Source organism: Spermophilus citellus (assembly GCF_964194105.1).
Source record: "Spermophilus citellus genome assembly, chromosome: 3".
Lineage (NCBI taxonomy): Eukaryota > Metazoa > Chordata > Mammalia > Rodentia > Sciuridae > Spermophilus > Spermophilus citellus.
Window position 1 is genome coordinate 148,079,249 of NC_138184.1, and position 13,676 is coordinate 148,092,924.

Consider the following 13,676-nt stretch of genomic DNA (forward strand, 5'->3'; position numbering starts at 1 on the left):
GCATGAACATTCCTTTCCCTACTTTTCAGGAGTTATTCACCCTCATTGTTCCTCAAAAGATACCAAGGGATAGAATATCTGGTCATAGGACAAATTACCATTCAGCTTTAGCAGGAACTGATAAATGATCTTCAGAATGGTTGCCCCAATTAACACGCCCACCAACAGTGCCTAGGGTTCTAGTTACCCCCTCACTGTCACCAATTCTTGGTGTTGCTGTCATATCTATTACTTTCAAGTCTTTGGGTCACCAGGAAGTAGCAAGAGGAAACACTGACAGAGACCAAGTGGGGACATTCACTCAGAGCAAGAAACAGAAAGAGTCAGAGAGAGAGAAAGAGGGAAACACAGTCAGGAAGAACCAGAAAAGTAAAGGTAGAAACCCAGACAGAGAGGAACTTTGAGAGCAAGGTCAACAGGTAAAGGAAAACACATTCATAAAGAAAGGAGAAAGAAAAGGAAGATGGAAATAAACTTGGCAATGGGCAGAAGCTGAGGAAGGGGTAGGGGCAATGTTGACTGAGGAGCCAGTAGCAGAGGAAGAGAGAAGGGCACAGGGAACAAATGACCTTGGGAGGCAGGCTCTGGAGAAGGCCACACATAGAAATGGGTCTCCTGGTATTATATAAAACATGGCCTTTTAAAAAAAAGTGCTTCTTGATATTTTTGTATTTATATGTTTATCTGGCCTCATGGAAAATGCATGAGGAATAAGTGGTTTCAGGGAATGTTTTATACATGACTCAGGAGCTGTGAGGAGGCAGAGGTGGTGGGAGGGGGAGAGGTGTTGGTCACTCCTTTCTTGGGCCTCCCTGTCAGGTGCATGGAGCAGACAGGGGTTCTCACAAGGTCATGGGGAAGGTGGCCTAGGTTTGTGGACAAGATGGTGCATCTGGACCCACTCTCAGCTTCACCCATGCTGGGACTTTCAACATCCTCATCTCCCTGAGCCTCATTTCCCCTCTGCATCATGGGATGCTCACAGTGCCCATCTGGGGAGAGGTGGATCTGACTTGGGGCCAGGGGGACAACAGGGTTTAAAAAACAAAGGCCATCAGCAATTTAAAGCACATCCTAAAAAGCACAATGTAAGCAGAGGGCTCGGGAAAAATGCAACCCTGGTTATTGTCTCCCACTAAACTGAAACACACCAGAGGATAGCAATCTACCTAGAGTCAGTCATTTTTGTCTGGTCAAATCACTTATATTCAGAAAAGTATGTGACACACTGTGGCAATAGATGCTCCCTAAGTAACACACACTCTAATGTGTGTTATGGAAAGAGTCAACAGAATATAATGGAAAGAGTCAACAGAATACTACTCAGCCATTAAAAAAAAAAAGAATGACTTTACGACATTTGCTGCTAAAAGGTAGATCTGGAGGCTATATGCTAAGCAAAATAAATCAATCCCCCCCCAAAAAAAACCAAAGGTCAAATGTTTTCTCTGATATGTGGAAGCTATCCCACAATAAGAGAGGGGATAGGAATTCCATAGATTAGACGAAGGGGAATGAAGGGAAGGGAGAGGAATAGGAATAGGAGAGACAGTGGAATGAATCAGGCAGAATTTTCCTATGTACATATATAAATGCACCATAGTGAATCTACACATCATGTACAAATACAAGACTGGATCCTAATTAGAATAAGATGTACTCCATCTTTGTATAAACATGTCAAAATACACTCTACTGTCATGTATAATTAAAAAGAACAAATTTTTTAAAAAGGAAAAAAGAATAAGTGAAAATGGAATTATATAGAACTCAAAAATGTATAATCTTTTTTTAAAGAGTTTTCAACTTGTGATCTACTGATTTTCTACTGCAAAATAATCCCCTGTGACATAACTGGTGACACCTTCATAGTACCACATCACATATAAGAATTGTAACTTTTTCCAGTCTCATCTTGTGGCCATCTATACATCTATACAGAAATACATGATCATTTTCTTGGAATAAATGTCCGGAAGAGAAATCAGTGGATCAAAAAACAGGTGCAAGCCAGGGGTGATGGTACCCGACACAGGAGTCTGAGGCAGGGGGATTGCAAGTTCAAAGCCAGCCGCAGCAACAGCAAAGTGCTAAGCAACTCAGTGAGACCCTATCTCTAAATAAAACACAAAATATGGCTGGGGATGTGGCTCAGAGGCCAAGTGCCCATCACTTCAATACTGGATACCCCCCTCCAAAAAAAAGCAGGTTCACACAGTAAAATAGTATTCAGCTATAAAAAAAAAAAGAACAAGTACATGTTACAATATGGAGGAGCCCAGAAAATGATATGGTAAACAAAAAAATCTAGACTTGAAAGATCACAGGAACTACTTAAAAGATCACATGATCCACTTATAGAAAATGTTCAGACTAGGTAGATCTATAAAGACAGAAGGTAAATTCCCAGTTGCCTGGGGCTGGGGAGAGAGTAATAGGGAATGACTGCTCAGTGGACGGGGTTTCCTTTTAGCATGATGAAATGCTGTGGAATTAGATAGAGGTAAAGATTACAATAACATGGGTGCACCAAATGTCACTGAAATGCTTCAATTGTTTGAAATGGTTAATTTTATGTTATGTGAATTTCACCTCAGTTACAAAAACAAAGCAGGCATAATGTCAAGGCCAGCTTCCGCCAATCTGTGCATCCACCAATGATGCATCTGAGTGCCCTCAAAGCTGAGGTGGCACTGATAGCTTTCCATATGCCTGGTTATCTCAGCAGGCGAATGCATCAATTGTCGGTGAGATTGGTTTTACTGGAGTCATTCATGTTCATATTCCATTAACATGATCATATTTTCTGATTATAATGGAGCATTGGTCTTAGTGTTTCTCAAAAATGCATTTTCCATTGATAACATCCATCCTCACCATGAGTGTTAGTCAGCATTTTGCCATGGGACCAAAAAGTCAGACAAGAACAAATTAAAGTAGGAAAAATATATTTTGGATTCATGGTTTTTCAGATGTCTCAGTCCAATGAGTGCAAGGAGATGAAGCAGTGATTGTAGAAATAAAGAGTGAGACCAGACACACTTTACCCATTTCGAGATAGACTTTGGCCAGGTCTCCATTTATCACGAGGCTTCCATAAAACCTTTCTCTAATCTGTGCATGATGGTGGTGCCTGTAGTGACAGCTCCAGGGGAGGCTGAGCTGGAGGATCACTAGAGCCCAGGAGTTCAAGTCCAGCCTGGGCAACATAGAGAGATGCCAACTTTCAAAAAGGGAAAAACAAAGACTCTAATCAATGGGCCACAATGGTGATTTGTGTCCTTTGGAATCCATTTCAGTGCAGACCCTGTATCTTGGTTAGAAATTCTGAGCATTCCTCTTTATTCGCTCTGTAGTTACCATTAAGGGATAGTAAAGACTCCCCCTGTGAGGAAGGTTCAGGGGCCCCTCCCTTCCATTCTGTGCTTTTGACTTGAACCACCTTAGATCTGGAAACTAGCTGAGGAACTGTGATTTTTTATTCCCATGATTGATGTCAGCCTGCTGCTTGTCAGTTCTCAGGTTCTTTTTCTTTTCATTTCTTTTTTTTTTTTTTTAAGTTGTAGATGGACACAATATCTTTATTTACTTGTATGTGGTACCGTGAATCAACCCAGTGCCTCACACATGCTAAGCAAGCCCCAGCACTCTCTGTTTCTAATAAGGGGGGAGATGAAGGGCAATTATACAAATCAAATATCTTAAACAGCTGTCCTTCGATCTTGCCCCCTGGAACATCATGAACATCAGGTTATTCATTCAGACTCATGCCTTGGTGCTCATTAAGTTAATTATCAATCAATAGGCTCATTTGATTAGAGGAGGCAAACGTATTCTCCATATCTTAAGGTCAACTGATTGGGAACCTTAATTATATCTGTAACAATCTAACAGGAGTACCTAGATTACTGTTTGAACAACTAGGAAAAGATGTGTGCACATAGGTCAGGTGAAACTTGGGGACATCTTAATTTCACCTTGCACACCTCCTACTGTTTGGGATTGGAAACAATGTGCTCATCAGAACTAGATGAACCTGTGTTTACCATAGGGCAAGAGACTTCAAAGCTCATTTATTAGTAAGCACTGTGCTACAGTATAGAATTGAAGGCAGGGGTGGTGTAGAGGTGGAGGCCATGCCCTGGAGAGGTGGGAATAGTATGAGTGACACAGCTGTTCAGTGGAGGCCCAGAAGCTTGTCCAAGGGAGAAAGGGGTAGGAGCAGAGTCCAGGACATCAAACCTCAGCCTGAGAGGAGGCACCAGGCAGGCACCTGCCTATATGCTGGGAGCACTCCCAGGTCTGACTTCCTAAAGCAGGACTAAGTAAGACACAGCTAATGCCGAGAGACTCCTCACGGTGACTTGATTTTCGCTTCCACCTCTGATATAGACCAACCCTTAATATTGCAAGTAGAATTCATATTCATGATGAGGGCATCACCTGGGGCTTTACACAGGCATTTTTGTTCCTTCAATTTGAATCCCTTTCATAGGTAACCTCTCATTTCCCCGCCCAGCATTACGTCACTGGGGCTGGGCGGGATCCCAGGATAGAAAAGCAGAGCTGCTGGCTGAGGCAGTCTTCCCTAAACCAAGAGCTCTGGCCTCCTCTCGCTCCAAAGAGGCCTTCACCTCAGCTCCTTCACCAGCTTTGGGCATCATGCGTGAAATCGTGCTCATCCAGGCAGGCCAATGCGGCAACCAGATCGGCGCCAAGGTGGGCACATCGCTGGGGAGTGGACCCTGCGTGACACAGGCCAGACACAGGCCAGGGCAAAGGGTTCCAAGGATAAGAGTGGACTGGGGTGGGGGGTCTGGCGTGCGCGGCTATCAGGTGTGCCAGGGCAGCACATGAATATGGTGATGGAGCTAGGTGTGCCTTGAATCAGTGACCTTTAAATTACCTAGGGACACGTCCATCCTTTGTGGGCACACTTTTCCTCATGATGGCCACTGTCTTCCTCTGCCACTCAGATGCCCTCCCAACATCATGCCTATGCTCACTCACTCATTCCTTGCCAGGGTTAGGATCCAGAGGCCAACATGTACATGGCCGCCAATGACCTGTACCCTTCAAAGTTGCCTGAGGTTTGTGCAAGGAGTGGGGCCACTTGATCCTTGGTCCTGCTAGAACCCATCCTAGGACCCATCCATCAGCAGGGATTCAGGGACATTCAAACTTGCCTGGAGGGACAGCCCCACTGTGCCCACTGCTTCCTACAAGAGGTTCTTGGTCGCCCACTTCTCTCCCAATGTGCTTCCAGCCCATCAGTCTGTGACCATATATGGCTCGTGCCCTGCAGACTCCAAACCCCTACGAAACAAGCGATATAGGAAATAGACCAGCTTTCTGGTCTTAGACTGACACTCTTAACTCTACTATTCCAAGGCCATTCTAGTGACAGGATGCTGGGCCATGGAGTGATTTTTTTTTTTTTTTCATTTCAGTTTTGGGAGGTCATCAGTGATGAACATGGCATTGACCCCACAGGCAGTTATCATGGAGATGGTGACTTACAGCTGGACAGAATCAATGTGTACTACAATGAAGCAGCTGGTGAGTATATGCATATTAAATTTGCTTCCCATACTGTGGCAGTGGAAAAGTCCTAGGCGCATAGAAATGACAAAGGAATGCATTTTTGCACATTCATATAAAATGCCAACCTCAAAAAACAGATTTCATAGTTCCTTAATAGTCCTTTTTTTATTTAACACGACTAAGCATGCGCAGCATTTTTTTTCTTTTCCCTTTTTCATTCCTTTGTCTCAAATGTTGGAATCTTCTGTAATGAATTCTTCTGAGAGAACTACATAGAGTTATGACCCTACCCATGTTTCTTTACCAAGCACAGGTGTAAGTGAGCTTTTGTTCCTGCAGGCAATAAATATGTTCCTCGGGCCATCCTAGTGGACCTGGAGCCAGGAACGGTAGACTCGGTGAGATCGGGACCATTTGGCCAGATATTCAGGCCAGACAACTTTGTGTTTGGTATGTCCTCATGGTCCATGGGACTGTGATTCACCTTCTTCCTGCCAGCCACACACTTCACAGTTCTCAGTGTTCTGTGCCCAGGTGAGACTGTGTCCACAGATGGCCCCAGTCCTGGCCTAACCCCTTGCATGGGGGTGGGGAGATATCTCTGGTCACTCTGGACAGCTCAGGATTTCATGTCAGCCTCCTTTACAGCAACCCCTGAAGGGAAAGACTCAAGAGCAAGAAGAGCTTCTAATGAGGCTTAATAGGCTACAGGTCACTTGACGGGACCAGGGAAAACAGTGAACCAAATTAAAGTAATGAAGGCCAAAAGCACAGCCTGTGACCAAGATTCAGACAACTGCCTAGAGTCCCTCTTTCCCTCTGATCACACTGTGCCTTCCTCCTGCCTCATCGTACTGCATGAGAGTATTGAACAATGTTCCCCTAATTGCAGAGGTGGCTGAATTTTGTTAAACGTTTTCTCTCCTCAACTTGTTTTTTTTTCCACCTTAGGATGATCCCCAGTATTTTTGAGGTTCACTGATAACATTCAGTCTTGCAGACAGTCTTAGGTAACCAAAGCATATCTAAAAGGTTTTGTAAGACTAGTCTCACCTTCTCCACAGTGCAAATGACAGCATCCAGAATCCTTGTCCATTTGTGTCTCATATTCTCTTTCCTGTGGTAGGCCAGAGTGGTGCAGGGAATAACTGGGCCAAGGGCCACTACACAGAGGGAGCCGAGCTGGTGGACTCTATGCTGGATGTGGTGAGAAAGGAGGCGGAGAGCTGTGACTGTCTGCAGGGCTTCCAACTGACCCACTCGCTGGGGGGCGGCACTGGCTCGGGCATGGGCACCCTGCTCATCAGCAAGATCCGGGAGGAGTACCCAGACCGAATCATGAACACCTTCAGCGTCGTGCCTTCACCTAAGGTGTCAGACACGGTGGTAGAGCCCTATAATGCCACCCTGTCTGTCCACCAGCTGCTGGAAAACACGGATGAAACCTTTTGCATCGACAACGAGGCCCTGTACGACATCTGTTTCCGCACCCTAAAGCTGACCACCCCCACGTATGGTGACCTCAACCACCTGGTGTCAGCCACCATGAGCGGGGTCACCACGTGCCTGCGCTTCCCGGGCCAGCTGAACGCAGACCTGCGCAAGCTGGCCGTGAACATGGTGCCCTTCCCCCGCCTGCACTTCTTCATGCCTGGCTTCGCGCCCCTGACCAGCAGGGGCAGCATGCAGTACCGCGCCCTGACGGTGCCCGAGCTCACCCAGCAGATGTTCGACGCCAAGAACATGATGGCCGCGTGTGACCCCCGCCACGGCCGCTACCTGGCAGTGGCTGCCATCTTCCGAGGCCGCATGTCCATGAGGGAGGTGGACGAGCAGATGCTCAACATGCAGAACAAGAACAGCAGCTACTTCGTGGACTGGATCCCCCACAACGTGAAGACGGCCGTGTGCGACATCCCACCGCGGGGCCTCAAGATGTCAGCCACCTTCATTGGCAACAATACAGCCATCCAGGAGCTCTTCCAGCGCATCTCTGAGCAGTTCACTGCCATGTTCCGGCGCAAGGCCTTCCTGCACTGGTACACAGGCGAGGGCATGGACGAGATGGAGTTCACTGAGGCTGAGAGCAACATGAACGACCTGGTGGCCGAGTACCAGCAGTACCAGGATGCCACTGCTGAGGAACAGGAAGAGTTCGACGAGGACGAGGAGGCTTAGGAACTTCTCAGTCTCCTTGGTCAACTTGTTGTCCACCAGCTCCTCTATGATTGTCAACTAAGCTGCTCAGGTGTGTCTGTCCAAGTGCACTGTACTGATAATATCTGCACTCTTAATTCAGGGCTCCATACTCTCCCAATTTTTCTTCTCACTGTTCTCAAAGTTTCAAGATTTTCTTTCATCAGGATAGGTTTTCTGCCTCAATGTTTTTGAGCAGTATTCCTGTTCCTTTAGTAAAGAGATGAAACTCCTTTTTTTTTTTTTTTAATCTTCCCTCTCCCAGTGGATTCAAATAAAGATATTCTCAAAAGCAATCTGGGAATGATGGTGTTCCAGAATCTTGTGAATCTGTAGAATCAAGGCCTTAGGTAAGGACTTCTCTTTATCTGATTCCTTTAGAACAGTGTGTTGAATACAAAGAAAATCAAGTGTTGCTTTACCTGTCAGTTAAAAAGTATACTTAAATTGGAGGTGTTTTAAAAGAGTAGGCAGGAAAACAACAGAGTTCCGCCTAAAATGTACTTGAAAACCACAGCAGGAATTTAAGACAATGAATGGAAACTAACAATTTAACATTTTTTAAAAATTACATATTTCTAGCTATTAAAACTTGAATCTGCTTTCAATATGTGATCATTCTTAATGGATTAGGATCCTATTTTGGAGAGAGGGAAAAAAGCTGGGAAGGCAGGTGAACTGAGGTATGGGGTAAGGAAGGGAGTTTCTGAGGCTCTAGGATATGGTAGGAATAGGCAGCAATACAATCAGCCCTGTGCTAAGGAACCACTAAGATATGAAAATCCTTAGGGCAGTTTCATTGTAGAAAGTGTTTTGCTAACTTGTTGAATGCAAAGTGTGAGTGTGGGTTGTTTGCCTTCTGGGATCCGATGAAACCTTTTAAATAAAAGATACATTAGAGCCTGAGGTTGTGGCTAAGTGGTACAACACTTGCCTAGCATGTGTGAGGCATTGGGTTTGATTCTCAGCACCACATAAGTAAAATTATTGTGTCCATCTACAATGAAAAATATTTTTAATTATTTAAAGAAAAAAAGATTAATTTATGGCACATCTTTAGAAAACCCCTTCCCTTCCCCAACATTTCATAAAAATCTAAAGTGAAAACTGCCAAATTTTCCCCACAACTACTACTAGGGAGATATATTTATATTCATGGAAAGTTTTTACTACTACCTTACATGAGGCATGAAGCCTCTGGAGGTTCTGACCACCCCATAGGTTGACAGTAGAGTGATCACTTAACAGTGACACACATTGTATTTGGAACTACATCATGGAACAATTTGGAAAACTGGGCAGGAGAGGTAATTTGGTGGATACTTCAAAGAAAGTAAAAGAAAAAAAGCCGGCTAGGTTGGGAACATAGGAGGAGCACTTGTGTAGCACTTGCCAACAGGGAGGCCTTGTAACTGTCAGTTTTGCCTTCTAAGACCATGCAAAATTGGTGACTCACAACACTTCCATTTCAATCAGGGGGGATAAAACCTGTTTTATTATCAGTCGCATTTTGTAAAGCTTTAAAAGGTGGTAAAGGGTGAGCTGCAAGCTCCTTCCAGCTGCTAAAGCTGGCAGAGGACATGCCCAAGCTTTACACAACCAGGCATTTGGGGGTGGGGGTGGGGGTGGACATCTCAAGGAGAAGTTCCTTTTCTCAAATGCAGTCATGGCTAAAGCATTAGAAATAAAAGCGAGGCAGCTTGGGTGGACTGCTTCTGCTGGGCACCCTGGATCATTGCTTTCACCTGGTGTGTGGAGGACAAAGCCTTCTCCAATGTGCTGGAATCCTAGGACTCTGGCTGGAGGAGCCTTCAGACTGAAGTGAAAGCTTTCTTTCCATAGCAGCTACAAGTAAACCTGAAGTGCCATCAATGGGTTAAATGTATGTGTTCTATGGAGCAGGACATGGCTGGTCTCACCAGGATGATCTATCCTGGCAGGTTCTATCATCTCCCTAAGCCACTGTCCTTCATCTGCAAAATGGGGGCAATCATAGTTTCTTTCCCATGGTTTTATTCCGGGAACAATGAGAGGATGCATGGAAGGTGCACAGCATGGTGTATCTGTAGGCACATAGCACTTGAGTGTCACCTCTGCTATTGCACCTTAGGAAAATCCTTATGATGATCAGCTCTTTGGTTATGTATTCTAATTTATGAAAGTCTTTATGAAGGTTCTGCTTGCTTACAGCATACTGAAGAACTGCTCTGACTCGGGAGAAGAATTGATTTACCCTTGTTGACTGAGACAAAACCTCCAATTGGTAGATTTTTCCCCTAAGAAAAATTTGCAAAATGTGAATAAGATTTGTCTAGAAATGGTCAGACTCCACTCTTTTGGAGTCTTTACCAAAGACTTGCCTTAGTTAGCACTGCATAATTCTGTTTGAAGTTCATCCTGAGCAAAGTCTTATGCTGACTGCTTTCTTTTCAGAGAATGCGATTAAAGCAGCTCCTTGGAACAGTAGGATAGCCAGCAGAGGGAAAAGTCACCAGGGCCTTAGGAATGGGCAGGGCAAACTCACTGCCCCTCAGGCAGGAAGAGGACTAGAAGTGGAAGCTCCAAGAGTCATCCTTCCCTCAATGTCTACCTCCAAGTAACCTGGCTTTCCTATTCTTCACATAGGTGAGAAAGGTCAAGGTTTCTTTTCCTAGGTCCATTCATGTCACTCCAACTAGTGTACAGCTCACATTGGCCTGCCCTAACAGGCAAGGTCCATCTTAGCACTGGTGGCCAGACTTGAAGAGACAAAGAAGCTGCAGGAGAGGCCATTACCACCCTTCTGAAACCCAGAAAATGGACAAGGTCTAGTCCAGTAACACCCCTCATTGCCAGTCTGGCAACACATCCTCCAGTAAACCCACCAAAGTCCCAGTCCCCTGTGGAAAGGAGCATGCCCCCATCAGCCCTTCCCTGCTGTGATGGTTAACTTTGTGTCCATTTGAATGGACCTCATAGTGCCCAAATATTGGATCCAATACTGTTCTGACTGTGTCTGAATGTGTTTGGGGGTGATGACAGCATTTGAATCCATAGAGATTTCCTTCCCTAATGTGGGTAGGCCTTGTCCAATCTGTTGAAGGCCAGAATGGAATAACAAGGCTGAATAAGAGAGAATTCCTTCTGCCTGATGGCCTTCAACCTATCCACTTTTGTCAGCCTTGGAACTTGGCCTAAAACATGGGCTCTTATTAGGTTTTGAGCTTGCCAGCTCCAGGATCCACTATAGAATTGCCTCTTCTGGTTCTCTGTCCTTTGATCTCAGACTACAGCCACCCACCCAATTGGCTCTGCAGGATCTCCAGGTCCATGACTCACGCTGTAAAAATTGGGATCTGTCAGCTTTCCTAACTGCATGAGCCAGTTCCTCCTAATCTGTCCCTCTTTCCTCATACACACACCCCTTACTGGTTCTGGTTCCCTGAAAAACTCTTAACAGACTCCAATACCTCTGCTAATAATGGTTCTGAAAGCTGGTAGAGAGAGCAACCTGCCCCTGATGTCATGCCAACAATTCACTAATGTCTCCTGAGGCCCCTGTCACCTGCACCCACATCAGAGTTCCATTAAAAAAAAAAAAAAGTTATTGCGTGTGTTGTGCTCTTTTTTCTCTTCAATGTATCAATGCCTGCTCATTAAAGCCTCACAAATGAGTCTTCGGGGTGGGCTTGGCGGCGCAGTCCGATTTAGGTGGAGGGTTCGGTGGGCAGCAGCGGTGGCCTTAGGGAGGCGCAACGCCAAGGCCTGGAGCAAGGAGCAGTAGGCGTGTGCAGCGGACACAGCCAAGGCCTAAGTACCCCCCCTCCCCCCCCCCCCCCCGCCAGGATGCCCTGGGTCTCTTCCGAATTGGGCAGGGCCGCGGGGCTGGGTCGCCCACCGTCCCGGGGCAGGAAGCCTGGGCCGCTGCAAGGAGGCGCCAAAGGCTGCGGGGCTCAGCCACCTGGCCAATGATGAAGAGGCTCCCGCGGGCGACCTCGCCTGAGGAGGTCATGGCAGCAGCGAGAATGCGGGAAGCAGCGGAGGATGGAGGAGCGGAAGGAGGAGGGCGAGGAGGAGATCCAGGAGCACGGCCCGAGCGTTGGCTCCCCAAGTGGGAGCGGCAGTGCCAGGCCCAGGCAGAGCAGGACCAGCGGCTGCCCCCTGAGCTGCAGGAGGCGGCGGCCGCCGCGAAGCCCGAGCACAAGCTGCACCAGCTGTGGCACCTCTTCCAGGACTCAGCCACCACAGTGGCCCAGCTCTACAAAGACCCCGTGTGTCAGCAGCCAGCACTTTCTCTGTGCTCCCTTTCAAAACGCCACTGCCGCCGACACCAACCTCTACAAGAAAACGTGGAGACCCATCAGCGAAGTTTTGATTTTGGAGTTCAGATTGCTATCAGCGAGGCAATGAGGGTGCGCTGACTTGGGATCAAAAACGCAGAAGAACCAGATTTCATCAGCTTCCTGGGTGGAAAGTTACCTCCAACACCAAACTCTAGAGCTCCCCAAGACTGACTGGAGTGTCCCCAAACCGAGTTACTTCAAAGGAAACTTCTCATCTGGAGAGACGGATTTGTAACCCTTCCTGGAGGCAGGAGCTCAGCATGGGAAAGCCCTTTCAACATATTTCTGTGGAAAATTGGTGAAGAGTGTGCCTGTGGATCCATTTTCACGTTTAGATTTAAGTCCAGATAGATTGTCTGTTTTTTGGGTTTTGTTTTGTCTATTAGAGTCAACACTTGGTCTAAAAATATTAAAATAAAATGTAAACTAAGAAACACAATTTTTGACTGTCAGCTAGCCTGTCCTAAAAATGTTTTTAGAAAGTTAGTTTGAGCTTACTGGTTTTTAATAAGAATCTTTTTTCAACACTAACTAGAGTTTGTTGCTTTTCACTTTCATGTTGTACATGTTTTCTTACACTCTTGAGTCAAGGGAAATTCTTATGTCTTAGAACTCTGTTATGGTTATAGTTGCTTGGAGAGCCTGCTCCATGACAAGAAAGTTAGTTCTCATGGGTTAGTTCTCATGGGAACTGGGAACTGCCTTTGACAACTTTCATTTCTAGTGTGCTGTCCAGAATGAGAGTTGATGAGCCAAGTGAGAGAGGACACAAGGAAGAGTCATCGATGTCCCTTCTGCCTATTGTCCCTCAGGTTCTTCTAGCTTTGATAGTTAGAATCACCAGAGATGCTGCTAGTGGACAGGCCCATCACCACCTCCCCAGCCAGATGTGTCATCAAAAGGCATTCTTAGTTAAGGAGCTTCAGTGTGACAAAAATCTCAAAAATAAATAAATACTCGTTTTTAAATTAATTGTGCAAAACAGGAAACATTAGCCAAAGTCAACATGTGCCTCACCCTGGGCAAGTCACTCATATCCTTGAACTCAATTTTTGTTCATATTTTTTATATAGCAGAAATACTCTGGAAAACCCTTCTGAACTATGGGAATAACAGGATAGAAAAATCATCAGTATACTGCTGATGACCAATTTTTTGCTTCTCTAGGTTTGAGACCTCACAAAGGGGAATCAGTGGGGGACTATTGAAGGAATGGGTGTGTGCAGAGAGCACTGTAGAGCTGGGCTCAGTAGTGCATGCTGAAGTAATCACAGTGATTCGGGAATCTGAGGCAGGAGGATTAGTAGTTTGAGATTTGCAACTTAGGCCCTCAGCAACTTAGTGAGAGCCTGTCTCAAAATAACAAGTGAAAAAGGGCTGAGGATGCAGTTCCGTGGTAAAGCGCTACTGGATTCAATCCCCAATATCAAAAGAAGAAAGAGAGCTCTCACTGTCAGCATATCCCCTCAGGTAAAACAGGGTATTCTTCCACACTAATCCACAACTTTAAGATTGTGCCTATAAATAAAATTTTCCAGGCCTTTGCTTATCTTAGCTCACCTCACTTCCCCTTTCTGAAAGTTGATTCAAACCCTCAACACCCAGCTGTTCATA

The 13,676-nt window shown here is 45.8% G+C and overlaps 1 protein-coding gene across 1 annotated transcript; it reads left to right on the forward strand.

The window, feature by feature from the left end:
• Positions 1 to 4,662: 4,662 nt before the first annotated feature.
• LOC308643445 (tubulin beta chain-like) lies at positions 4,663 to 7,722 on the forward strand (the record flags this gene model as incomplete). The annotated part of the gene is made up of 4 exons (XM_081283283.1): positions 4,663 to 4,719; positions 5,451 to 5,559; positions 5,884 to 5,994; positions 6,671 to 7,722. The coding sequence occupies 4 exons, from the start codon at positions 4,663 to 4,665 to the stop codon at positions 7,720 to 7,722; spliced, it is 1,329 nt and encodes a 442-aa protein (XP_081139409.1).
• Positions 7,723 to 13,676: the final 5,954 nt, after the last annotated feature.